The following is a 25,619-nucleotide window of genomic DNA, read 5'->3' as shown; positions in this document are numbered from 1 at the left end:
GTTCCAATTAAGGCATGTGAGTGGTTGCAATTAACGAAGCTGCATAACATAAAATAAATCAGGTTTATCACTGTTCATTACTTCCCACCAAGCTATAGCTAGATAAAAAATAAATCAGGTTTATCACTGTTCATTGCTTCCCACCAAGGTATAGCATCTAGCGTAGCTACCCAACAATAAAGTAAAACCCAGGTTGACAAGGTATAATATAGAAACTAGGTAAATTCTTAATCAGGACTCATCAAATTAAGACTCAAGCGTGTATAGCATATGTTTCATATATAAATGTTGTATAGGATATAATGTGATCATGGACACAACTTGCCTTTATCCACAGTACCGCTGCTGCTTAGAATGTCTCCATCTCCTTACTCTTGAATGTCCTCACAGTGTGCTCGTTCTTCTCATGACAATCATCCAAAGCAAACATCCAGAGCAAGCACATACAAGCAAATAAAGGAATTAAATTAAAAATAGTACACCAAACATCACTAACAGTACTGAAAAGCAGTACAAAGAACATCTAAATGTTAATAAAAACACGTGAGCGAAAGCATCACTAAAAACGGAGCTAAAACGTGAAAGATATGATCTGAACAAGATGCAAGGCCTTAACTGAGAGAAAACTAAGATTTTAGGAGCCTATCTGCGAAAACCGAGGGCTTCAATGTGGTAAAACATAGAACAGGATTGGATCGCGAGATTACAACTTTCTCCGAGGGCTAAACTGCAAATAACTTTATCATCTCCAACCTCCTTCCATCTGGTCAATCCCGTGGCCGGTGGATGGAATCCGTCCGGCGGCGGCTAGGCCAGGCGGCAGAGGCGACCGGGCCAAGGACGTTGGCGGCGGCGGATGGGGCTCGGCGGTGGCGGCGCGCAAGCAGCGGCAGGGGCATAGGTGCTGCGGTGCACGGGAGCCTTTGATGTGGCGCGGGAGGCACGGGTGGCAGTGCCAGAAATGGCTGGCGGTGTCAGGGAGTAGGAGCAGTTGGTGCAGGTGGGCACATGCGGCGGCTCGAGCTTGCGGGTGCGCTCATGTGGCGGCTCGAGCGCGGGTAGCTGGATTTTCTTCTTTTTTGCAGCCTTCCTCTTCTTGGTCTCCGCTACCTTGCTAGAGGATGCTTTGTTTCCCATTGTCACAAGGGCCTTCTTGCGCATAAGCACGGGGGCTAGGCAGTGGGGAAGGATGGCACTCAAACTCGAGAATGGTAAGCAGCAGTGGTAGGGCTACAGTGCGGAAGATGAATAGGTAGAATGGCTCAGGTGAAACGGATGGGACGAAATCCTCGTTATTTATAACCGTAGCACATTTAACCAAGAGGCAAGAATTATGGGAAATATTCTATTTTGAAAAGCTCCCTATCACTAGAACAATTTTCAATTTTTTCGAAGAGATAAGGTTACTGTTGGCGAACGGTCGTGTTGACCAATGGTTGAGCCTTATACCTAAACTAGTCGTGTAATGGCCCGGGGGCTATGTGCCACGTGCCCGTCAGCTAAAATCTTTTTTCTATATATTTTTATGTGAAAGGGATGTGAAATTTTAAGATTGACCCTTAGCCTAATTCTTCGATTCAACCTAAGGCTCGAGGGCTACTCCATATGGAGTGCGATTTTCATCGCACATTCATATAAGATTCAAGACTGAGTTAAATAAGGCTTGCACACATTCTAGACGTATACCAGTACTCAAGCACATTCGAAGACTCAATTTGACGGAGTACTCAAAGGAGCACCACAAACTAGTCTGAGACGTCTACAGAACTACTCGGTACTACTACATTTGACTAAAAAGTACTCGGGGGCTTCTCGGCCATACATCTATGGGCCCACCGGGAGGTTTGGACAAGTCCTACAATACGGAGCTGTACACAAAGATGTGTCAGACATGGAGACTACGGTGCAGGACGATGTGGTCTTCGTGGAGGACAAGAACTAGTAAAGGATTAGAAAACTACTCATAGCAATTAGAGTAGGACTCTCTAGTCAAATCCGACTAGTATTCTTGTAAACAACCGACTTGTAACCCTACCCCCAGCAATGTAAGGCGAGGCAGGGACCCCCTTAAAACAACTTCAATCAATACATCTAACCAATACACAGGACGTAGGGTATTACGCGATATAAGCAGCACAAACCTATCTAAATCGTGTGTTTGAGTTGAGCTTCGAGTTCCTGATATCTCCAAGGCCCACACATAAAACACAACATCGGGTACCCCTCGGTAAGTTGCTGGGTCTAAACACCGACGCCCCGTCACTGCCGAATTTCAATTGATGGATCCGAAACCGGCAGTGATGGGGAGTCGGGGGCCGGCGGTGCTATAGGATTGTGTAGTAGTTTTTGCTGTGACTTTTGAGCTACTATTACTAAAAAACTCCAAGGTCCATTTACACTCAACTAGGAAGGTTGTTACTAGTATAAATAATCCTTTAATCAAAGCTAGTTAACAAGATTTTTATCGTCCATTACAACCTTTGCAGTTCTAATTTTCTTGAGCGATTACAAAAGTGGCCTCTTCATCAGCTCCAATTGGTGATCCAGGTCCGTTTTATTCAAGGTTGTGTTGGTTGGTTATGTGGGAGTGTGATTAGATGAACCCTTGATTCTCAAGTTGCAGATTAAAGATTGTGGTTTGCTTTAAGTTTTATTTGCCAGGTTGCAGTAATTATTGCTATCTGCAGCAAGTTATCTGAAGATCATAACCGGTTCTCATCAAGCTGATAGTGGGTGCTATGGTTGACAAATTCGAACATGTATTTTTGAACGAATTCATAAGTTGTCACATAACTTGTACTTAGAAAATATGACCATCGAGTCAGTCCAAAGGTACAAGAAGTTTAAAATTTCTAAAAATGCATCTTTAATTTATTTTTCTTCGGACACCAACGACTGCTGTCTTTGTTCATCATTTTCTAAGTGGTCGAGGTTTTTGTACTCAGATAGGGACATCTCATAGAGGTAAAACCCTTGCCTATTAAAGAAATTCCTAGAGGAGGCAAGCTATATGGTCATTGGCAATAAAAAAAATATACTCGAGAATCCTGGAAGACACTCTGTGTAGCGGTAGGTGTAAATCCCTCTCAGCTTCTACTTGCTTAGATGATGGAATGTTCAGCTTAGGAGATAAGCCGCTAGAAGACATTGAACACTACTACAAAATGTCCAAGATTCCCGATTGGTTCCTTTTCGATCAAATAGTTGTTGTTTATTACCGCGACACCTGAAGTGTGCATGGCCTTGGCATTACTGTTCACCGTTGGCACCAAGGTACCTGTGCTCACTCATCAGCTCAGTCACCCTACTAGCTTGATGCTCATGCAATGCCACTATCATATTTTAGGCACTAGTAGCTGAAGAACTGAGCAATGCAATGACAAAGCACCCTCTGGGCATCCTTCTCTTTGTTTAGGTCTATTCCTTTGCGCGTGGCGCACGCGTAGCAGGCTAGCAGCTATGAACAGGATTATGTTTTCTACGCATAAATTCCTTTCCACGTGGTGCAGGAGTAGCAGGCTAGCAGCCAAGGGCAGGATTACAGTGAAGCTGATAGCTAGATCCAATTCCACAAGGCGTTAAAGCTGGTCAATATATATTTATTTGTATATATATATTTATATATATGTATGTATGTAGAGTAAAAAATGTGTACTAATCGGATTTTAACAGGTGCCAAAATTCGTTTACACTAGGTCTCTGTTTAGATTTACCAGTTAGAGGCAACAGAGAGGAACTACTACAGGATGTACCTTGAGCGAAGCAACAGAGAGGAAGAAAGAGAGGGAATATATATACTCACCGGCGAGGACTCACTACTATAGAAACCACTATAAATCCCCAACAAATATACCAGCTAAAATAAGACTCGATACTAATATTAGTAATAGCACTAGCTTATTAAGCTGGTATATTTGTGGTGGATAGACGGTCCAGGCCACTTGGTACTGGTTGCTGTTACGAGCTGATACTAAGGGGTCCTCCACAGGTGAATTTAAAAGGAAAAATATCCCTTACCAAAATCGCATCGATGTGGTAGGTGAAATTGTAAGAAATCTTGACCTGAGAATCGAATCAAACGCACCAGGCGTGTGCATATTCCGCGCATGGCATTGTCTAGCAATCGTATATGTCACATGGGGATGGTCGCCTCATGAAAACCAGGGTGGGATCACGGGTTCCATTAAATGGAAGTGGGCGTGGCTGCGTATAGTATTGTTTATATATGATCGAGGCTTGATGGCTTGCTTTAATATTTGGCGAGGCATCATAACTCTGGGATTGCAGTGGCTGATCATGCGGCAGTGTTGGCGATTCCGGAGACAGTTGCTCGTGTGGCTGTGGTTAGTAGGTTCCGCTAGTAATGAAGTTTATTGTATGCAATTGAAATGTATGGATCTATATGTATTTAATAGAGCATATTCCCTCTGTCCCAAAAATACAAGTCATTCTCGGTTTGTCTTAAGTCAAACTTTCCAACTTTGATCAAATTTATAGAGAAAAATATCAATGTTTACGGCATTAAATACGTACATTATAAAAATATATCTCATGATAAATCTAATGGTACTTATTTCATACCATAAATATTTGTAGTTTTTTCTATTATCTTGGCAAAACTCGGAAAAATTTGACTTAGGACAATCCTTAAACGACTTATTTTTTCCGGGACGGCGGGAGTAGTTAATACCTGCTTGGTAACCATAAACCAATCTCTTGTACATATAACTAGGGGTGGTAATGGATCATGACCCTCATGCCTCCTTTACAATCCAACTCAGCTTTATCTATTTTTAGTTCAAAATCATATAATATTATGACCCGGCCCTTATTGAGCCCGGTCCTTAAGTTTTCTAGGCTAAATTAGAGGGCCCTTTTATCACCCCTACATAGGACTCGTAAGTCATCAGCTCAACCTTTATATAAATGCTGGAACGTACTTGACATAATGGAATACAAGAATGTGTCAACAATTTGCTCACGATATCTAAGATTGAGTCAAGTTTTGCCTTAAGGAATCGAGACTATCCTGCTGAGAGCCTGTCCGAATCACCCAAATGTTTGTTGCGTTTCCTTTTCGAGCAAGGCTTTTTTTCCTTTCTCCCACAGCTTACCACCTGTGACAACGATCATGAGCTGGGCTAATTAAATTCCTGCAAATGAAGATCCTTATGTTACTATATCATTAATAACAACTCAACCAGGATGGAACATGTCCAAGGTAAGGCTAGCTAAAGTTTAAATTCAAAGATCACTAGTGAATGGTGACCGGTGTTAAGTGTTGCCTGTCAACTCTAATCCATCATTGGTGATGGGTTTTTGCCCGTCACCTTTCATAAGTTATTTGTGACACATCTTTGACAGCGGGCATGATTGCTGGTCACCTGTGACCGTGTTTCACATAGTGTAACATGATCACCTGATGTTTGTTTCCCCACTCAGCAGTAGTCACAAGAAAGAAACAGCTTGTTTCCATACTTAAGGCAACAACGTAGAATGGAATATGCTCACGTCAATTAGCTTGAATCTTATATCGCAGGATGAAACCTTGCGCACATGATCACCAAAAAAATTGGAGGTCACCAATAATAAAACACTGTGTATACTCCCTTGGGCTGGGAATATACATATATGATGTTCCCGACAAGAAGTTTCAACTAACTGCGTGCTAGTCCCACTCGTCAGAGCGTCTTATATTTCTGACCTGAGGAAGTACTAGTTTCAGATGATTTCATCGGAAAATGATCTAACCTGTTGGTTTTGTGGAAGTATGTTTTCCTGTGGTAGTCCTGTGCTGTGACGAACCAACCCTTCCCGTTGTAGTTGCCAGGGAACCAACCCTCCTGGGCTAGCATATGTCATTTATGCGGTGGTGTGGAATGACACTGGTACATTTAAGTTAATGTACAATAGAACCGTTTTGATTGCTTCACTATTTGTATCGGTCGTATTCCGCATCATTGCGAAAAGGACATAATGCACCGGTACACTTCCGCCCCGGCACGTATCACTGGTAGAGAATTGGCCTTTAGTCCCGGTTGGTAGGGTGCATATCTCTCGAAAATCCATCCGGGATAAACCAACCGGGACAAAAGGGGGGATCTTTAGTCTCGGGTCTTTTAACCGGGAGTAAAGGTCCCCCTTTAGTCCCGGTTGGTGTCACCAACCGGGACTAAAGGGCCTGCCACGCTAGGCGCGGGACAGGCCCTTTAGTCCCGGTTGGATTTCCCAACCGGGACTAAAGGGTTACCCTTTAGTCCCAGCTGGATTCCAACCGGGACTAAATGGCGCTTGCATGACACTGCCGTGACGCCTGAATTTTTCATGCATGCATCACGTATACGTAGTACCGCGGCCCTTTTAATTTGTTAACCTTTAGTAGTTGAGATTTTTTTAGAACGAAATCAACTAGTATTTAAACGAATGGGATTTGTAATTATACAATTACTATATATATACACAATCCTTATACACAATTCATATACACAATTCAACTAGCTTAGTACAAATTGATCATAATTAGCGCGTATTATATATACAAATAAATCAAAGTATCTTCCTACAATCTTCCCGTCGTGGTGTTGCTGATCGGAGTGTCTAATTATCGTCCATCGTAATAAAATTCTCCTTTTGGATTTACCACCTCGTCCATTATGAATCCAATGAGACCTTCACATATTCCCGCTACTCTTTCTTCCTTCAAGAGTCCTTGTTGAATATTTAACATCTATAATTTGGAAATTTGTGAATGTTACATGAACAAATACATATAAGGAGCTAGAAAATAATTAACTAGTAATAGTTTTATTTTACGTACTTTAAAGTTGTGCGGCGTCATCTTCGGTCCCTTGGGTCCCATAAAACTGTGCATGTGCTCACAGATGTAGTAGCCACATAGATTATTCCCGGGTTCCTGTCTTAAGCACTTCAGTGCGGATAAAAATAAGTTATGAAATATTCGTGTTATACAATGTAATAAATGTGCAGACTGCATACGTACCGGGAAGTCTGTGTTCCATGTAAGTTTTTCTTTGAATGGACCTTTGTGTGTCCTTATGAATTGTTTCCATGCGCTGCGGATTAGAATAATGAATGATATAGTGTAACAGGGATAAAATTTAGGAAATAAATTTTTGCATAGAGATAAAGGTCCAGAATTATTACAAGCCTAGCATGTCTTGCAATTCTTGGTAGTCCACCGGATCTTTCCTTAACGAATCGAAGACAGTGACGTGGCTTCTTTCAGGCTCAATTATAATAAGGATCCAGTGGAAGCTGCGTGCGTAAAATGTTCATGCATATTAGAGCTAACTAACATGTAGAGATAAGGAAAAAGATATCGAAAGTAGACAGTATACACACACTTACTTGAAGTTGTATGGAAATAGTATGAAATCCTTGAATGTTTGTTTGTCTAGGAAATTGTATATTTCCGCAAAGGTTTTTTCCGGCGCTAATTGTATCTGTTGTTGGTTAACTACAGATGGATCCATGAAGCCTATATGTAGGTACGCCTCTCGGCGGCATGTCTGAATTAGCATCCTACATGAAATGGAAGATGAAGTTAGTATGGTGACGCACGCCAAAATTTACAAGTAGAGATAAACGGACACTTACAGAATCCAAGCGCTGATCAGAGAGACGTCCAGGGCATCATGATGGTACACTTCGTATATATCCTTGAAGTCTAGCCACAGCACTTTCTCCCCTTCACCGTGAAAATCTATCGATTTTACCTTCATGCCGATCATCTCCCTCGAGTCGGCGGATGCCATCATGTACCATTGATGGAATGCGTACATATTTGTTGATAGCTTCCGTACCAATGAAGGCTTTACTAGAGGTTTGCCTAGCTCATAAGGCCACTTCGGCTCAGGGGGCGGTGCAGTTGGCGTCTCAACTTGCCCTATGCATTCATCAAGTCCCAGACCTGTTTCTTCCATGAACTTCAATACATTTGCTTGTTGATCCAAGGGCATTGCTTTTACCCGTTGAGCATCTTTTTTTGATAAATGGCTGAGGTCGGGGACTGGACCGCTGGAAGATGACTTTCCTTTCCTTTTATCCTTTTCATCAGCCTTTACTAGAGCCCGTTCATAGTTTGACAAGAGTGGTATCCTTTTCTTGGCTCCTTCTTCCATCCTGATAAAAAAGTTTAAATCTCGCCGACTTACTGGCGGTGGCTCCATCTCCCTTGCCTTTTTTTCTTCGGCTTGTTTCTTGAACCACTCACTGGCCTCTCGTTGGATTTCTGCCCATTGTTCTGCATGAGACATTGCCTCAAAGCGTTCCTTACGAGTCACTTCAGGCTCCTTTGTTTTCTTCTTTCTCTGTCTTTGCTTGGGAGGCGGTGCTCGTGACTTCTTTAGTGGTGGTGCAGGTTCCTTCAAGGGGGCCGCTCTTGATGCCGGCGACGGTGATCGGGGAGGGGTGTTGTTATTGTCGTCGTCGCTCCCATCACCAGGATGTGGTGGAGATGGAGACCTTGATATAGATGGAAGGGACGGTCCTGGAGCAGGAGATAACGGTCTCGAGGTATGAGGAGAAGGTCGCTGCTGGGGATCTACGGGGAGCGGTCTTGAGGTCTGAGGAGATGGCTCCGTGCCGGGAATAATGATGTAGCGTTTCTTCCATAGAATGATCCCATGAAGCGCATCTGCCAATGTCTTTTCCCCGTCGCCTCCCGGGAAGTCGAGCTCTAGACCTTCATACTGGGGATCAACTATTTGCTCTACGCAGACGCTGGCGTAGCCTGTTGGAATTTCCATGCCATGACTGCTCTGCCCCGCCAGGGTTGCTAACGCACTCCCGTACGCTACCTGTACATATAGCAGAAGCAAACAAGTTGAACTCCGATCTCGAGGCCTGGATCAATTGACAAGATTGCATAAATATTATGTATAAGTATACCTTAATAGTGAGATTGCCGACCGGTGCATGCAGCTCACATGAGGTCCGTTGTGTGATGGCATCCACGGGGAACCGTTGCTCCTCCACGGGTAACCTGGGCGTCTGTGCATCGGGGACCCCTGTAGAAGCACAACTGCTCAAGAGGCGTTGAGAAGGGCTGGCGGTGTTAGGATTCGGCAATGCTCCAGATTGGGCCAACTCCGCAACTGCGTGGGCCACCCGCCGATTGATTTCATCCATCATTCTTTGTTCTAGCATCTGCCGCCAGCTCTCCTCGATCTGTTCCTTTCTTCGCTTCCGGCTTCTGTACGAGGCGCTGTCGCCTCGGAAAGCGAACTTCCACGGAACCACCCCGAACCCTCGGCAACGTCCTGGGTGCTCTGGATTACCGAGGGCCAATGTGAGCTCATCATTTTCTCGGTCCACCTTCAACCTCCCAGCCTTAGAATCTTTAATGTTCTTCATGAGATGTTCGGCCTTCTCACGTATTGTGTCATTAAAAATCAACGTCCCATCCTCTTGGCTTAGGGAGCCTCCATGAGCGTAGTACCAATTTTTTGATCGTTCGGGCCATTCAATAGTTGCAGGTACGATTCCCCGTTCGATCAGATCTTGTTCCATCTTCCTCCACTTGGGAATTGCTGAGCCATACCCACCTCGCCCCAAATGATGGTGGTAGCCCTTCTGACTAGCATTTGCTGTGTTGGTCGTGATCTTTTTCACACCTTCTTCACTCCTCTTATATTCAACAAATGCATCCCAGTGGTCCCTCAACTTTGGCCACGCGTTGAAGTCTGGAGTTCGGCCCTTCTTGATGTAGTGGGTATCCAGCATCTTCTTGAATGTTTGGAATTGAGTAGCCATCTTCTTAAGCGTCCACGCTTTGACATCCTTCTCACTATATCCTTCAGGGAATGTGAAATGTCTCTTCACGTCTTCCCACAGCATATTCTTTTCTGTCTCTGGAAGGGCGTACGGATTAGTGCTTCTGCCCTTCCATTCTCTGATGCGGATAGGCACGTTGTCCCGGACGATTGCCCCGATCTGACTCACGTACTTCTTTGCTACTTTCTCGGGAGCAACCGGCCTGCCCTCTTCTGTCACTTCCGTGATGACAAGCCTCCCTTCCATCACCTTTGTACGACCTCGGGTCTTCTGCCCTTGTGTCGATCCGGAGGGCTAACAGTTCAAGATTCGTTAATTAGTACGTAGTAGTAACGGTGGCGTGAAACAATACAAGAATGGTTATATATACCTCGCCGGAACCTTCCGCCACGGCAAGTTGTTGCTGCGGCTGTTGCTCTTCATTCCCATCGGCGGACATGTTGAGGAACATGTCCGCCTGGGTGCCCTCTTCATCCGTGTATGATAGTGGAACGTTGTCGCCACTACCATCACCAGCGATTATGTGCTCCATGATATACCTTGCGGTCTCATCGTCTGCCATTTCAACTATTGATGGAAACATACATGGAATCATACATGACAGTCATAGAAATCGTCTTACTACAAATTTCTACAAAGTCCTACAAAGTCCGGAATCATACATGTATATAATGAAATCATAAAATAACATGAATCCTACAAAGTCCGGAATATTTATACAAATTTCTACGAATTTCTACGAATTTTGACGAATTTCTACGAATTTCTATGAATTTCTACAAATTTCTACAAATTTTGACGAATTTCTACGAATTTCTATGAATTTCTACAAATTTCTATGAATTTCTACGAATTTCTAACAATATCCACGTGCGGTGCCTAGGTTGTGACGGCGGCGATCAGGGCGGCGGAGGCGGGGACGGTTCCCTGGAACCACGGGCGGTGCCTAGGTTGTGACGGCCGCGGTCAGGGCGGCGGTACGGCGGAGGCGGGGACGGTTCCCCGGAACCACGGGCGGTGCCTACTAGGTTGTGACGTGCGGCGGGACGGCGGCGGTCACGGCGGCAGGACGGCGGAGGCGGGGACGGTTCCCCGGAAGCACGGGCGGTGCCTACTAGGTTGTGACGAGCGGCGGGACGACGGCGGTCACGACGGCGGGACGGCGGAGGGGACGGCGGTGCATCCTACGAATTTCTAACTTTATTTTCTAACTTAAAAATCTAACTTAACAAACTAACTAAAAAATCTAACTTAAAAATATAACTTAATTTTCTAGCTTAACAATCAAAATTAAAAATCTATCATAAAAATATAACTTAATTTTCTAACTTAAAAAAAACCCTCCCGGCGCTGCCGGCCGGCGCGGCGGCGGACCTCTCGCGCGCGGGGCGGCGGCCGGGGCGGATGGACGGCGGCAGCCGGGCGGCGGGATGGCGGCGGCCGGTGCGGTGAGGACGACAGCGGCCGAGGCGACGACGACGACGGCGGCGTAGGTGGGACGGCGACGAGACGACGACGAGGGGCGACGGCGAGGACGGCAGCTGCCGAGGCGACGACGACAACGACGGCCGAGGCGACGACGACGACGGCGGCGTAGGCGGGACGGCGACGAGACGGCGACGAGAGGCGACGAGGGGCAACGAGGATGGAGCCGGTGGCCGGAGGCGACGAGGTGGCCGGGGGCCGGGTGCGTCGACGGACGAGGAGGGGATCGAGGCGGGCCGGCCGGGGCACGACGACGGCGCAATGGGGGACGTCGACGGCGCAATGGGGGACGACGACGGCGGCGGCCGGCGAGGGAGGCGGACGGGCGGCGACGGCGGAGAACGCGCGGGACTTGGCGAAAATTTGGCTAAGTGTAACTGGCAGGGGGTAGAAGGGAGTACAATGCCTTTTAACCCCCCCCTTTTGTCCCAGTTCATAATAGCACCCGGGACAAAAGGGTGCCCCCGCCAGGTGGGGCTGGGAGCGTACCCTTTTATCCCGGGTGCCACCACCAACCGGGATAAAAGGGGGGGGGCTTTTATCCCGGTTGCAGTGGGCAACCGGGATAAAAGGGTACGTCGGGGCGGGAGACGAAAAGTACCCTTTTATCCCGGTTGCAGTTTGCAACCGGGATAAAAGGGGGGCCTTTTCTCCCGGTTGCTGTTAGCACCCAAGACAAAAGGTCTTTTTTCCTAGTTTTCTTCTCCCGCTTGTTTTTTGGAAATGGATTTTATTTTATCTTTTCACTGCATTTCAAGATGAAAAACAAAACCTTCACAGATTTTGTACATGCAAAAATATATTTAATTAACGAGTAAATTGACAATAAGTATGAATTAATCATGAATTCTATACCAATTCATTTAGCCTCTAAAATATTTATTTTACTGCATTGCTGTGATCAAGAAATTATTCAATTAAATAATTTCAATGCGCAGAAAAATCCATGTTTGTTTGTGGTTAACATTGTTCATGTTTATCTTTAAAATCTTCACCTAACAAATTTAAGAAGACATGAAATCATACATAGGGTAAATTACAAATTGTATCAATTAATACACAAAGGTCATGTACATTTAACGCATTACAATACAACGTTGTAAAATTTCTTCTTCACGAAAGTTCCTTGATCATGATCACGGCATAAGTACGTAGCCTCTTCTTTGGATAGCAGGATGCTTGGATCAACTTCAACGGCGAATGGAGGCATGCCATCAAACTGATCATAATCATTTGATTGGTCTGTTTTATCCTCGACTCCCACGATTTTTCTTTTACATGGAAGAACTATGTGGCACTTTGGCTCCCATGTCTCTTCTGAATTCCTCTTGGGTTTGCTGCACATGTCCTTCACATAGAACACCTGATGCGCATCATTGGCAAGTACAAATGGGTCATCACTGTATCCAGTCTTGCTCAGATCTACTATTGTCATTCCGTACTGATCTTTGGTGACGGCAGTTAGCTTCACCCAATTGCAAAGAAATAGAGGGATGTACAGCGGTCCGTATTCGAGTTCCCATATCTCCTGTATGAAACCATAATACGACTCCTTGCTATTATTTCTGTCCATGGCATCTATGCGGACACCACTATTCTGGTTCGTGCTTTTCTGGTCCTGGGCTCTCGTGTAAAATGTGTAACCATTTATCTCATAGCCTTGGAATTTGACGATTGTGGTAGCAGGTCCCCTGGCTAACCAGGCAAGCTGTTGGTGATTCTCAGAGTTACCCATAAGTTGTTGGCGCAACCAGGAGGGAAAAGTTTCCATGTGATGACGGGTAAGCCAAGCATCGGATTTGGTCGGGTTTTTGGATGCTACCATCTACCTGTGCTGCTCGATATACGGAGACACAAAGGATGACTGTTGTAGAACAGTGTAGTGTGCCTTGTCGAACAAATCAGTATCATTGCTCAAACTTGATTTCCTTCCAAGGGTGCCCATTCCTCGGAGCCTCCCCTCGTGGCGTGAAGTTGGAACCCCAATCGAGTCAATGGAATCAATAAAATCAACACAAAACTCGATCACCTCCTCTGTTCCATATCCCTTGGCGATGCTTCCTTCTGGACGAGCACGATTAAGAACATAGTTTTTTAGGACTGCCATGAACCTCTCGAAAGGCCACATATTGTGCAGGTATACAGGTCCGAGAATACCAATCTCTTTTACTAGGTGAACCAGTAAGTGCGTCATAATATTGAAGAAGGATGGTGGAAATAACAACTCAAAACTGACAAGACATTGCACCACATCGTTCTATAGCTTTGATAGCTTGGATGGATCGATTGCCTTCTGCGAAATCGCATTGAGAAACGCGCATAACTTTACGAGCGGCAACCGGACATTTTCTGGTAGAACACCCCTCAGTGCAACCGGAAGCAACTGGGTCATCAACATGTGGCAGTCATGAGCCTTGAGATTTGTAAACTTCTTTTGTTTCATATTTATTATTCCCTTTATATTCGAGGAGTACCCAGACGGGACCTTCATACTATTCAAGCATTCAAACATGCTATCCTTCTCTTCCTTGCTAAGAGTGTAACTGGTAGGACGTAAATAGTGCTGTCCATTATCTCTCTTTTCCGAATGTAGGTCATCTCGTTGCCCCATGGCTTTCAGGTCCTGTCGTGCTTCCAATGTATCTTTTGAGGTTCCATAAACACCCATGAAGCCTAGCACGTTCACGCAAAGATTCTTCGTCAGGTGCATCACGTCTATTGCGTTGCGAACCTCAAGGATTTCCCAATAAGGTAGCTCCCAAAATATTGACTTTTTCTTCCACATGGGTGCATGTCCGTTATCGTCGTTCGGAACAGGTTGGCTACCAAGTCCCTTTCCAAAGACTACATTTACATCCTTCATCATCTCGAACACACGCTTTCCACTACGGTGTGCAGGTTTTTTACGATGGTCTGGCGCCCCTTTGAAATGCATCCCGCTCTTTCTCAGCTGGTGGTGAGCAGGGAGAAATCGACGATGACCCATATAGACGACCTTCTTACAGTGCTTCAAGTACATGCTGTCTGTGTCGTCTAAACAGTGGGTGCATGCCCGATATCCCTTATTTGTCTGTCCTGAAAGGTTACTCAATGCAGGACAATCGTTGATGGTTACGAACAACAGTGCTCGTAGATTAAAGATCTCTTGTCTATCCTCATCCCACACACGTACACCTTCTTCCTTCCAGAGCTGTAAAAGGTCATCAACCAACGGCCTTAGGTACACGTCAATGTCGTTGCCGGGTCGTTTTGGGCCTTGGATAAGCGCCGGCATCATAATGAACTTCCGCTTCATGCACAGCCAAGGAGGAAGGTTGAACATACAAAGGGTCACAGGCCAAGTACTATGGCCACTACTCAACTCACCGAATGGATTGAATCCATCAGTGCTTAAACCAAACCTTATGTTCCTTGCTTCACTTTCAAAGTGTGGGAATGTTCTATCAATTGATCTCCACTGTGCCCCATCTGCGGGGTGAATCAGCATCTCATCTTCCTTACGGTCTTCTTTGTGCCATCGCATCAACTTAGCATTCGCCTTGTTCCTGAACAAGCGCTTCAAGCGTGGTATTATAGGGAAATACCACATCACCTTCGCGGGAACTCTCTTCTTGGGAGACTGCCCCTCGACATCACCAGGATCATCTCGCCTGATCTTATACCGCAGGGCTTCGCAGACGGGACAAGCATCCAATTTCTCGTATTCATCACCACGATAGAGGATACAGTCATTAGGGCATGCGTGTATCTTCTGAACATCCAATCCGAGAGGGCAAATAATCTGTTTAGCTTCATATGTTGTGGACGGTAATTCATTATTCTCGGGGAGAATCTTCTTGACAATGTTCAACATCCCCTGAAATGCCTTATCGGACACACCATTTTTTGCCTTCCATTGCACAAATTCTAGTGTCGTACCTAGTTTTTTATGGCCCTGCTGGCAACCTGGGTACAACAATTTTTGGTGATCATCTATCATGCGCTGCAACTTTGCTGCTTCCTTCTCAGTTTCGCAATCTCTGTATGCATCTCGTATCACCTGACCAAGGTCATCAGTAGGGCCATTTTCTGCAAACTCATCTTCATCAGCCTCGCCCATTGTAGTACCTGCAAAAGCTTGTCCTGCAACCCAGTCCGGAATGGTGTCATCTTCCTCCTCCTCCTCGCCATCTTCCATTACAACCCCTAGTTCACCGTGCTTGGTCCAAACCAAATAGTTAGGCATGAAACCGTATTTAAACAAGTGGGTGTGAATAGTGTCACACCCGCCATTTTAGTCATCAAAGTGACTTTGAAGAGTTGGAAGCAATTCGAGAAGAAAGGAAAAAGAAATTGACCGAAAATCAAATTCGGGTCAAATTTGGCCGAAATTTGAATTTTGAATTTGATATTCAGAAAAATTCGGCAAAAATATAGAATGGAAGTGTAAAGATGATTAGAACTTAAGAGTCAAAAATTTGGAATAATATTTGATCCTAAACACTCAAAAGAAATCAGAGAAGGAAATGAAAAACTACATTTACTATTCACCGTACGAAAACAAGAAATCAGAAAAACAGCCTCAGAGTCCATTTTGGAAAGTGAATTCTGATAAATTTCTCAAATAAGTAAATCAGGAAAACTATACCATGTTGAAGTATGAACTTTGGACTCCTAAATATGGGTGTTGTTGATCAGGAATAGCAGAGGGAACTATTTTAAATAGAGTCCTAAAGTTGGCACTTTGTCACAATAGGCGGCTTTGCTGGAATTTGGTTAAGTCTGGAAATGGTATTGAGTACATGACTTTAGAACCAATTTCTGGAGAAATTTCCTTAAAAGTGAGTAAAGGCAACTAGACAGCGGTGAAGTATGATCCTTGGACATGTTTAATAAGGTGTTTTTGCTCAGAGATAGCGAAAGAATCAAATTTAAATCAAAGCTCAAATTCAGCACTCTAACTATTTCGGCCAACTCTTGAGCTGCATAAATTCTAAGTCTGAAAACAGTGTTAACTAGCAATGTTTGGAGCAAATTTCAGGAAAATCCAGTGCAAAGGTTATATGGTTTCTGGTGCAAAATGGAATTCTTATTAGTTGTAGAACACAATTGGTGAGTGGTTGGCCTATATGAAATACAATTAGGCTACTGAAAGTGGTGCCAAAGAGGGGTAAATGACCACATTTTGAAGGCTGTCGAAACTGAATCGTAAATGTTCAGTTAACAGAAAACGTGACAGGAACTTTGAGCCCAAAAATCTCGACCTTAGGATGCTTAATTCGGTTGAAGGCCAATCTATCAAATGGAGTATTCGAACTACTCTACGAGTTTACTTAAAGGAGTTCTACAAGTTGAGATGGAACATTTTGAGCAATTGAGGCGTAAACATATCGGTTTGGAAGGAAGGAAAAAGAATAAAAGGAACAGAACGACAGAGTCGTGCTGCCGCCGGATCTCGCGCATGCCGACCAGCGCGACGGCCACCGCTGCGCCACGTCGCCTACCACGAACCAAGCTGGACGTTGCACGGTGAGAGACCAAGATGTTGCTATCCCCGCGCTTATCCTTTCACCCGGCCGTGTTACATCGACAGGAGCAGAGCTCGAGCAAATCAGTGCCGCCGCCGGCCATTTCACCCACGCTGCCGTCTCCCCTCCCGTTTCACCCATCAAGCAGCTTCCATAACCCCTCTATGACACCCTCAACCCAACCGAAGTTCATCTCCCCGTCGGCAAGCCAGTAATCGTCGCCATACTGGTCCGCCCGCCGCCACCACCATCCGCCGGTGAGTTTCTTCGTGCCGGCCCTTTCCCTTTCAATCGTCGGTCCTCATAAAGTACCTAGGTCGTATAGATGCCGTAGGTCGCGCTGGAGACCCTTTTTGTGCCGCCACCGGGCCTTGCGCCGGCCGGCCGCCGGCCATGGTACCGCCGCTCGTGGGGAGCCCGACACAGGTTACCTCCAGGAGGGCCGCCGCCACCTGTGGGGGAGCCTCGGCTTGGAGGTGCCCCCAGCCCGGCCGCGCCGCCGGGGAGGCGCCGCCGGCGAGCCCCGCCCCCTGCGGTTGGCGCCCCTGTTTTGGCGCAGGGAGGAAGAAGCCATGCGCCAGGGAGGTGTGAGGAGAAAGGGGGAGGAAGCAGGCTGGTCGGTGAACTTGGGCCGGGAGGCCAAGTCCCGGTGGGGGAGGCCCAGGTGGGAGTGGGAGAGAAAAAGAAAGCCGGCCGCCCGTCTTGGGCCAAGGGGAGGTACCGGCCCAGCTGGCCCGCGTAGCATAAAAGGAAAAAAGAGAACCGGTGGGCCGTTTATCATTGGGAAGGAAACGAGTCGTGCGGCCCAGGTGGAAGTGAAGAAAGGGAAGGTGGGCCAGTGGGTAAAAAGAAGGCCGTGGGCCGGATTGAGCAGGCCGATTGTCGGAGAAAGAAAAAGAAAAAGAAAAGATGGGCCGGCCGGGATTGAGAAAGAGGAGAGAAGGGGGAACCGGCCCAAAAAGGAGCTGTCGCAAGAAGGCCCACGCGTGGAAGGTTAAGTTGACGGGCCACTTTTCGGCCCAAGGAAAGGTGCCGACCGTGGGCCCCACTTGTCAATGAAAAAGAAAGGAAGGAGAATAGGAGGCCGGATGGGCCCTAGGTGGAAGTGATGGTGAGTAGAAGAAGCTGAGTGAGAAAAGCTTTGGCCGGGGTTTTAAATAAACCTTAGGTTTTCTTTTATTAGATAAATAGATTAAATACGGTTTTCACCATTTAATTCACAGAAAATTCTAGAAGTGCCCAAAATTAGTGAAACCAATTTTATTAGGATTTTTTATTTTTCTTTATGCATTAAAATTCTTAAACCCTAGGAAAAATAATAAAAATTTAGGTATTTATTTAATGCCTTTTTATTTAAGGTATTTAAATAAATGCTTAAACTTTATTAAATGTATAAAACTTGAAAAATGCTTTATTATCCACAAATCATTATTAAGTCATAGGAAATAAGTTTTGAGATTAGAAAATAATTATAATGCTTTTAAAAATAAAAGAAAAGGTCTAAGGTAGGATTAGTAAAGGAAATAAAAACGGTGGGTTAATCTTTGGGATTTTTGTGTGTTGGCTTGCAACTTTATCATGATAAATTGTATAGTCCTTGTTGGCTTGCAACTTTATCATGAAGGAAAGTTGTATAGTCTTGTATTCAAAAGTTTGCATCTCTAACTCTTGCATATACTGAATCGTAGACGTCACAACTCCTGAAGTGGAATTCATGGAATTCAGCTGGAGATGGACAGCATTCGCGAAATGTGGAGTGCCTCTTTTAATAAAGAAGTTTTCCGAAGAACTAACCTTTGTTGATCCCAGGCAAGCCCCGGTGCATTTATACCTATTTATTTTGGAGTCGTTATTTCATGTGTCTAATTATCGGTTATTTGCTACATGCATGCACTAAGTCTAGGAGTTGCTTGAAACCTATTCTTGTGTATGATCATACCTTGTTTTAAGGACATCTTTGCCACTTGTTCAAACCTTAGAAGATAACCCAAGTCTAGAAATGCTTAGTTGCTTAAATGCTTGGTTTACCAACCTTAGGGAAAACTTTGAGTCATACATGTGATATATGGAAGGTTAACTTGGAATTGGGTAGCGGACAGAAGCTAGAGATGTAGTTCTGTCTGCTAGATTAATTTGATTAAGGCCCGATTCGTTGTCTTAACCTTTGATCAAGTGATAAGCATCTGATCACTTACTGGGTATGGGACCAGTAAAGCCCAGTAGGTTAGTAAACTCTCTGATCGGGAATACTTCGTACCCTCGCTTGACGTGCTGGAGATTGGCAGGGGCGTAGCCTGAAACTCACATGGTGATCAGGCCAGACGTGGGGTCCCATGTGAGGGTGCGTCCCTAGGTCCGGGTAGTCTTATTCCCAATCATTGGATTTGCTGATCGAAAAGTCGTTACGTACGACCCGTACAGTCGTATATAGCTGGTGATTAGGGTACCCTGCTGCAGGATGTAAACGGATCCGGATCGCCGCAATTCTCGGTTATGAATGCACTTGATCACTGTTGAGCATCGTAGTGTAAATTCATGAATGTTATACCTTTCTGATAAATGAGTGATGTATGGCTTAAATACCTTAGTGTTGTATTTACTCTTTTCTCATCATCTAGAATGGTTAGGTAATAACTTAACCCAAATAAAAGATAAAACTAAGGCATCACTTGTAGTAAGCTTTTCGGCAAAAAAATTGTATTAGCCAAGTACACCAAAAAGCTAAGCATACACTTCCAAAGAAAACTATTATATTGGTTAGTCGGGTAAGACTTGCTGAGTACTTCGTACTCAGGGGATCCCTTGTTGTTATTTTCAGAAACCCAGCAGGGACTCACCGAAGAGGAAGCTCTGAAGATCTAGAGTATCTTATGAGTCTCATGATACTCTAGAATAAAACTGAAGTGTTTATTTTTCTTCCGGACTGGTTCATGTTTTAAATTCTTAGAAACACGCTAACCTGCACTGTTAAGTTTGTTTCAAACTATGGTTGTAATATATCGTACCTTGGTTATGTCTTTAAAAATGTAATATTTGTTGATATTATCCCATCGCGGATATTATTCTGATGTATGGCTATGAGACACGTCGTGGATCCTTCGAGGAGTCCTAGGGACACTCGACGGACTACCGGACTTATGCTATTTTAGGTGCGTTTCGGAAAATTGCTGTTCCGACAGCAATTAGGCGCACTTAAACCAGCTTAAGTTGGGCGGTTCCACCACAAATAGTCCCCCAGGAATCCTTTGAATACTCCTTCCTGTTATTGCATTGGAAGCATGGACAACATACGAACCCATTCTCTGGCTTGTTCGCTTTTGCCACTTCGAGAAAATAATGCAAGCCATCAATAAACGCCTTGCTCCGCCTGTCTGCATTATACATCCATTGCCGGTCCATCTGCATCGTATTACGCATGAAAATGGATTACACTTGACAATGGATTACGCGTGAAAATCGATTAAAGATCCAAACAACATGAAGATCCAAATACACATATTTAAATTAAAGTCCCAAACAACATGATACAATACAACAAGCCATCCACTGGTTATTATCAAGGAGGACTTTAAGCATCCTTGGACGGTGAAGATGAAGGTTCCGCTGACCCAACCTCATCCTTAGGTTTATTTGTGCCGCCTGAAACGGTAGTACTAAGTGGACGTGAAACACCCGGGACTGAGGGTGGAGCATAACGACCACCAAAAGGAGGTTCCTAACCCGCGGCAACAGCTTCTTCATGACGTTGCTGCAAATAACGAAGCATTGCTTTTTCCAGCGCGCTCTTTTTCTTCGGCTTATGCTGAGGGCCAACTATGATTGGAACCTTGCCATAATAGGAACCACGATCGCCCCCACCATTGCCACTTCCTCTAGTAGCAGAAGCCATCTATGTACAAAAATTATTATCTTAACACTGCATAAGTTGTTCAACTTGAAGACCGTGATCATCTCGCGAGGATGTCCTCAACTGGGCGGCACCGCACTTCGTCATGAAAGAGGTTAGATGCTACGGAAAAGGGGACATGGTCACGATGTCCGTATCCACTCTTTCTCGTAGAATCGAACCTCCTTCTTGACATACGTTGCTGCTCAGCGGAAAACATCCTCGGAGAGATGAACACGGTATGCAAGTTCAACAAGTAGCAGAAGTCATCTATGTACAAAAATTCTTTCCTTACCACTACAGAAGTTGTTGAACTTGAAGACCGTGATCATTTCGCGAGGATGTCCTCAGCTGGGCGGCACCGTACTTCGTCATGAAAGAGGTTAGATGCTACGGAAAAGGGGACACGGTCACGATGTCCGTATCCACTCTTTCTCGTAGAATCGAACCTCCTTCTTGACATACGTTGCTGCTCGGTGGAGAACATCCTAGCAGAAATGAACACGGTATGCAAGTTCAACAAGTATGGATTTAAAAAACCATATTGAATTTGATAAGATAAACCGTCTAGACAAGGTAGCATCATTTTTAAACCATTGCAATAATGCATACTATATATGACACATCAATCTCCCTCACATTCTAGCTCAAAATACCTCTCCATTTTTCTACTTCATCATCACATTCTAGCAAATAATCTTTCCATCTCCAAAGCATAAATCAAAGCATAACACGAGGATGAAGTAGCAAACCTTCGCAACACTTGTGTTGGCCGAGTGAAATTCCCACAAAAATGAGGGAAAAAACTTCGGGCAGCACCTTCCTTGCTTGCTTCGGCACCACCGGAGAGTAGGTGAAGCTCAGCTCTCTCTGTCAATGTGCTGGACTGGCTCGGGCTGGAGGAGGAAGAAAGTCCTCTGTCTTGGCCGTATATAATGGGGATGAGTTTTTATCCCGGTTAAAAACTCCAACTGAGACAAAAAGGAACACCTTTTGTTCCGGTTGGAAGTTTAGTCCCGGTTGGAGGCTCCAACCGGGATAAAAGGGTGTCCCTTTTGTCCCGGTTGGAGGCACCAACCGGGACTAAACTTTTTATCCCGATTGGATCCTCCAACCGGGATAAAAGGGTCCCGCCGCCGACAGCCCCCCACTAGCCGTTGCAACTGGGACTAAAGGGGGGCCTTTAGTCCCGGTTGCAATTACCAACCGGGAGTAAATCTCCCCTCCAATTTTGCCTACCGTGGCGCACCCCCTTTTATCCCGGGCCAACTTTAAACCGGGACAAAAGGGGGCGGATCGAAAGCCAATTCTCTACTAGTGTATGAGCCAATGCAAATGACGGTCTCCACAGAAGTGCCATCCAGCAGTAGTCATAAGAAAGAAACATCATTAGTTTTGTTACGAAAGGCAATAAACTAGAAAGGAATTAACTTGCTCACGTCAGCAATTAGGTTGAATCATAGAAACCTTGGGTACGTGAGATGAGATCGGTATGGTACTCTTTCACAGCTTACATGACTGCATGTTTAGTTAATCTTCTGTAATTTGTTTGCCATCGAGACTTCCCTAATAATGCGTGTTGTTGTCGGCACTGGCAGGCTGGGGTTGGATCTACCAGTACGGCGAGGTCTGGCCGCATACCGTACCTACTGTGGATTTACCAGCGACCGATATGCGGATGCAGTATGCCCATCTTACTAACTACTACTACGTACAGATTCCATCGAACAGTACTTTTCTCTATATATGCACACACAGTGGGTAGCAATGGAATCCACGCATAAGCAAAAGCACGTTATCACCTAGAACACACTTAGTTGTTAGCCATGGACAAAATTGGGTTTGTCAATGGTGCCGGCGTCGACGAGGACTCGACTTGCTTGCACGCACAAACACTGGTCTACGCCTACAATGTCACCATGGCCGTGAAGGCGGCTGTCAAGCTCGGCCTCATCGACGCCCTTAGCGCCGCCGACGAAAACGGTCTGACCGCCGAGGAGCTTGCCACGAAACTAGTCCAGGCGGAGGACAAGGCCGAGTCAGCTTCTCTGATCGGCCGGATCCTCAGGTTCCTAGCGTCCTTCGACGTCGTGAGGTGCTCGGCCGACAAAGCTCCTGACGGCACGGTGCTGTGGCGGTACTCGCCTGCACCGGCGTGCCGGTGGCTCACCACCAACAATGGTGAGGGGTCCCTTGGCCCCATGGCCGTGTTCGCCGTAGATGAGGACATCTTCTCGTCCTGGTACGTTCTAACTTCATAGACTAACAAAATATGCCTCTCCCGATCTTTATGTTGTTCTACCCATGAAGGCAACACATAGCGGACGCAGTGGCCGGTGGTGGCAAGCAGACGCCGTTCGAGCTTGCCCATGGGGGGACGCCGGCGTTCGAGTACTTTGGGAAGAACCGGCGTGTGAGCTTGCTGTTCGACCGGGCCATGGCCCAGCAGTCATTGCTGGTGATCAAGAAGCTGGTCGAGCACCCCAAAGTGTTTGACGGCGTCAGGGTGCTCGTCGACGTTGGCGGGGGCACCGGCGAAACGCTAGCGTTGATCAGAGACCGGTACAAGCACATCAGGTGCATAAACATGGATCTACCTCATGTTGTCTCCGAGGCTCCGTCTCTTGAAGGTATAGCCCCTCATACTTAGTTGCATTTGATGGCTAAAGCAATTGCCAATTAGTAGTGACTAAGAGTTTATTTAAGCAAGAATTAAAGTTCAGAAATTGTGGCTAAGAGTGAATGCATGGGATAGTGGTGTGCTTATGTTTTTTTTAAAAAAAACAAATCACAGGCGTGGAACACGTAGCTGGAGATATGTTTGAAAGCGTACCCTCTGGAGATGCAATTTTAATGAAGGTAAATTGAATGCTATTAAATTTTATAAAATTTCACCCCAACCTACCATGCGAATAAATAAAGAAAATACAAGGTTACACCTGACTAGCGCAAGTGTCTGTAGTGGATGATCCATTTGCAGAGTGACGAGGAGTCCATCTTGATCCTAAAGAATTGCCACCGTGCTCTCCCAGATAACGGAAAAGTGATCGTGATTCAGAGTATCCTGCCCGAGACCCCAGAATCGACTCCGGCTGCGCGAGATTCGTACATGATGGATATCATAATATATGTCAACTTCAAGGGAGGAAAGGACAGGACGGAGCAGGAGTACGCCAAGCTTGCCGCGGCTGCAGGCTTTTCTGGCTTCCAGAAAACCTACATCTTCTGCAACATTTACGCTCTAGAGTTTACCAAGTAGAAATGCTAATTACCGGTTGTTCGGTTGAATAACAGCTTGCACCCTGGGTAAGCAGGCAGGCTATTTTTTATGTTTTCATGGGTATGGTTGTACAACAGATTGCAAACATGAATCTTCTTGGTGATACTGGCATTGCCGACTTCATGTTTATGATTGTAACTCCCTGGGGTGATTATATACACTGGTTAATAAAATGTTATTTCTGCTGTTGAATAATTATTGTTACCGGATTGTTTTATGTTCTAGCTCCGATCCGTTCCACAAGGTTTGTCCAAGGCCACAATGATATGTAATCGGTCCTACAAATAAATTATAGAAGATCTGATCAATGGCTTGTGCAACCCCAAACGTCACTTAATGCCGGCATTCCCATGTGTCACCATATGTACTTGCATTTGGAGCAACCTGTTCGGCATGGATGAGGATGCAGGTCTATACACAGGTTCCACTGTTTAAAGGCAAAACAAGATGACTATCGTATGTATGCCAGGATCAAGTTTCACACATACGATGAGTTCAGTAAATAAATATCAAATACAATATTATATAACCAGAAATGAGATAAAAATCTCTAGTATAAGCAGCGGATTTCCAACGACTCCACAGACAGTTGACTAGGGAAAACGTACACCTAGCAAATCTTCAAAGTCTTCAACAGATTTGTCTTTTACTGAATAGCACATATAGCAAGTGTGAGTACACTTATAGTTGGTACTCGCAAGTGCGGGGCAATGTGTAGTGTAAGGCCAAGTTAAGGAATAGCTTACTGGTTTACTGCACGCATTTAAGCACTTTTAAAGTTGGTCTAGTTTTATTATCAAGCTATTTACTAGTTTATACCATCACACTAAACATAAGAGCAAGAATGTATCACGAACATAAATAAAACACATGTTAATTATTGTTGAAGTTCAATTATCATGAGAAAGTCTAGGCTCTCGGCTGATATACCAGTTTTACACTCTGCAGAGGTTGTGCACTTTCATAATAAGTCGCGTAAAAGTTCAAGTGAACATTAGACCCAACCATGCTATGAAAGAGTAGGCATTTATCACACTACCGAGGTGTGACTGCATAGCGATGCTACAAGGCCTTTAAAAAGAGTTCCTAACGAGTAATAACCCTCTATGGTTTTCCGCATAAGGGGATGAACCCTCCCCCAAGTGGTTCGTACACCCCGTGACTGAAAAGCCATCGCAAACTAGGCCGCTGCTGGCAGGATTGGAGGTTGCAACGAGGACAGAGGCGGCGATGAGGGGCGGTGCGGATGGAGGCCGCGACGGAGAGGCGGCGATGAGGAGGCGGTGCGTACGGAGGTGGGGACGAGGGGGCGCGACGGAGAGGAGGCGGCGGTCCGGGCGCGGGCGACGGTGGCCGAGGCGGCGGGCGACGAGGAGCACAACAGTCGGCGAGGGAGGTGGACGGGCAGTGAGGAGCAGGCAGACGAGTGCGGATCTTGGTAGCGCAGTGAAAACTTTCGCTAAGTGTTGAAGGGTGGGGGTAGAAGATGACGGTTACTTTTACCCCCCCCCCTCCCCCTTTATCGTGGTTACCAATTGAGCCTAGGACTAACGGGCCCTTTTATGCCGGGTGCAAATTGCACGCGGGACAAAAGGCCCCTTTTGTCCCGGTTGCAAATTGAAACCGGGATAAAAGGGTACGCTTCCGGGCGAGAATGGAAAAATAC

General features: G+C 45.5%; 1 protein-coding gene across 1 annotated transcript; it reads left to right on the top strand.

Moving 5' to 3' along the window:
• Positions 1-22,429: 22,429 nt before the first annotated feature.
• On the top strand, positions 22,430-24,086 carry LOC117866710 (3-aminomethylindole N-methyltransferase). Its single transcript, XM_034750979.2, has 4 exons — positions 22,430-22,915; positions 22,984-23,303; positions 23,468-23,532; positions 23,636-24,086. The coding sequence occupies exons 1-4, from the start codon at positions 22,500-22,502 to the stop codon at positions 23,930-23,932; spliced, it is 1,098 nt and encodes a 365-aa protein (XP_034606870.1). The 5' UTR covers positions 22,430-22,499; the 3' UTR covers positions 23,933-24,086.
• The last annotated feature ends 1,533 nt before the right edge of the window (positions 24,087-25,619 follow it).

This window comes from Setaria viridis, chromosome 8, assembly GCF_005286985.2.
Source record: "Setaria viridis chromosome 8, Setaria_viridis_v4.0, whole genome shotgun sequence".
Taxonomy (NCBI): Eukaryota; Viridiplantae; Streptophyta; class Magnoliopsida; order Poales; family Poaceae; genus Setaria; species Setaria viridis.
The sequence above is the reverse complement of the archived record's forward strand: the minus strand, read 5'-3'. Positions and strand labels throughout refer to the sequence as shown.

What these genes read in the sequence shown, in the direction of transcription:
- LOC117866710 (XM_034750979.2), top strand. Translation starts at nt 22,500, where the DNA reads ATGGACAAAATTGGGTTTGTCAATGGTGCCGGCGTCGACGAGGACTCG. An exon ending in CGAGGCTCCGTCTCTTGAAG is followed by an intron (nt 23,304 to 23,467) that starts GTATAGCCCCTC and finishes AACAAATCACAG; the next exon opens with GCGTGGAACACGTAGCTGGA. An exon ending in GAGATGCAATTTTAATGAAG is followed by an intron (nt 23,533 to 23,635) that starts GTAAATTGAATG and finishes AAGTGTCTGTAG; the next exon opens with TGGATGATCCATTTGCAGAG.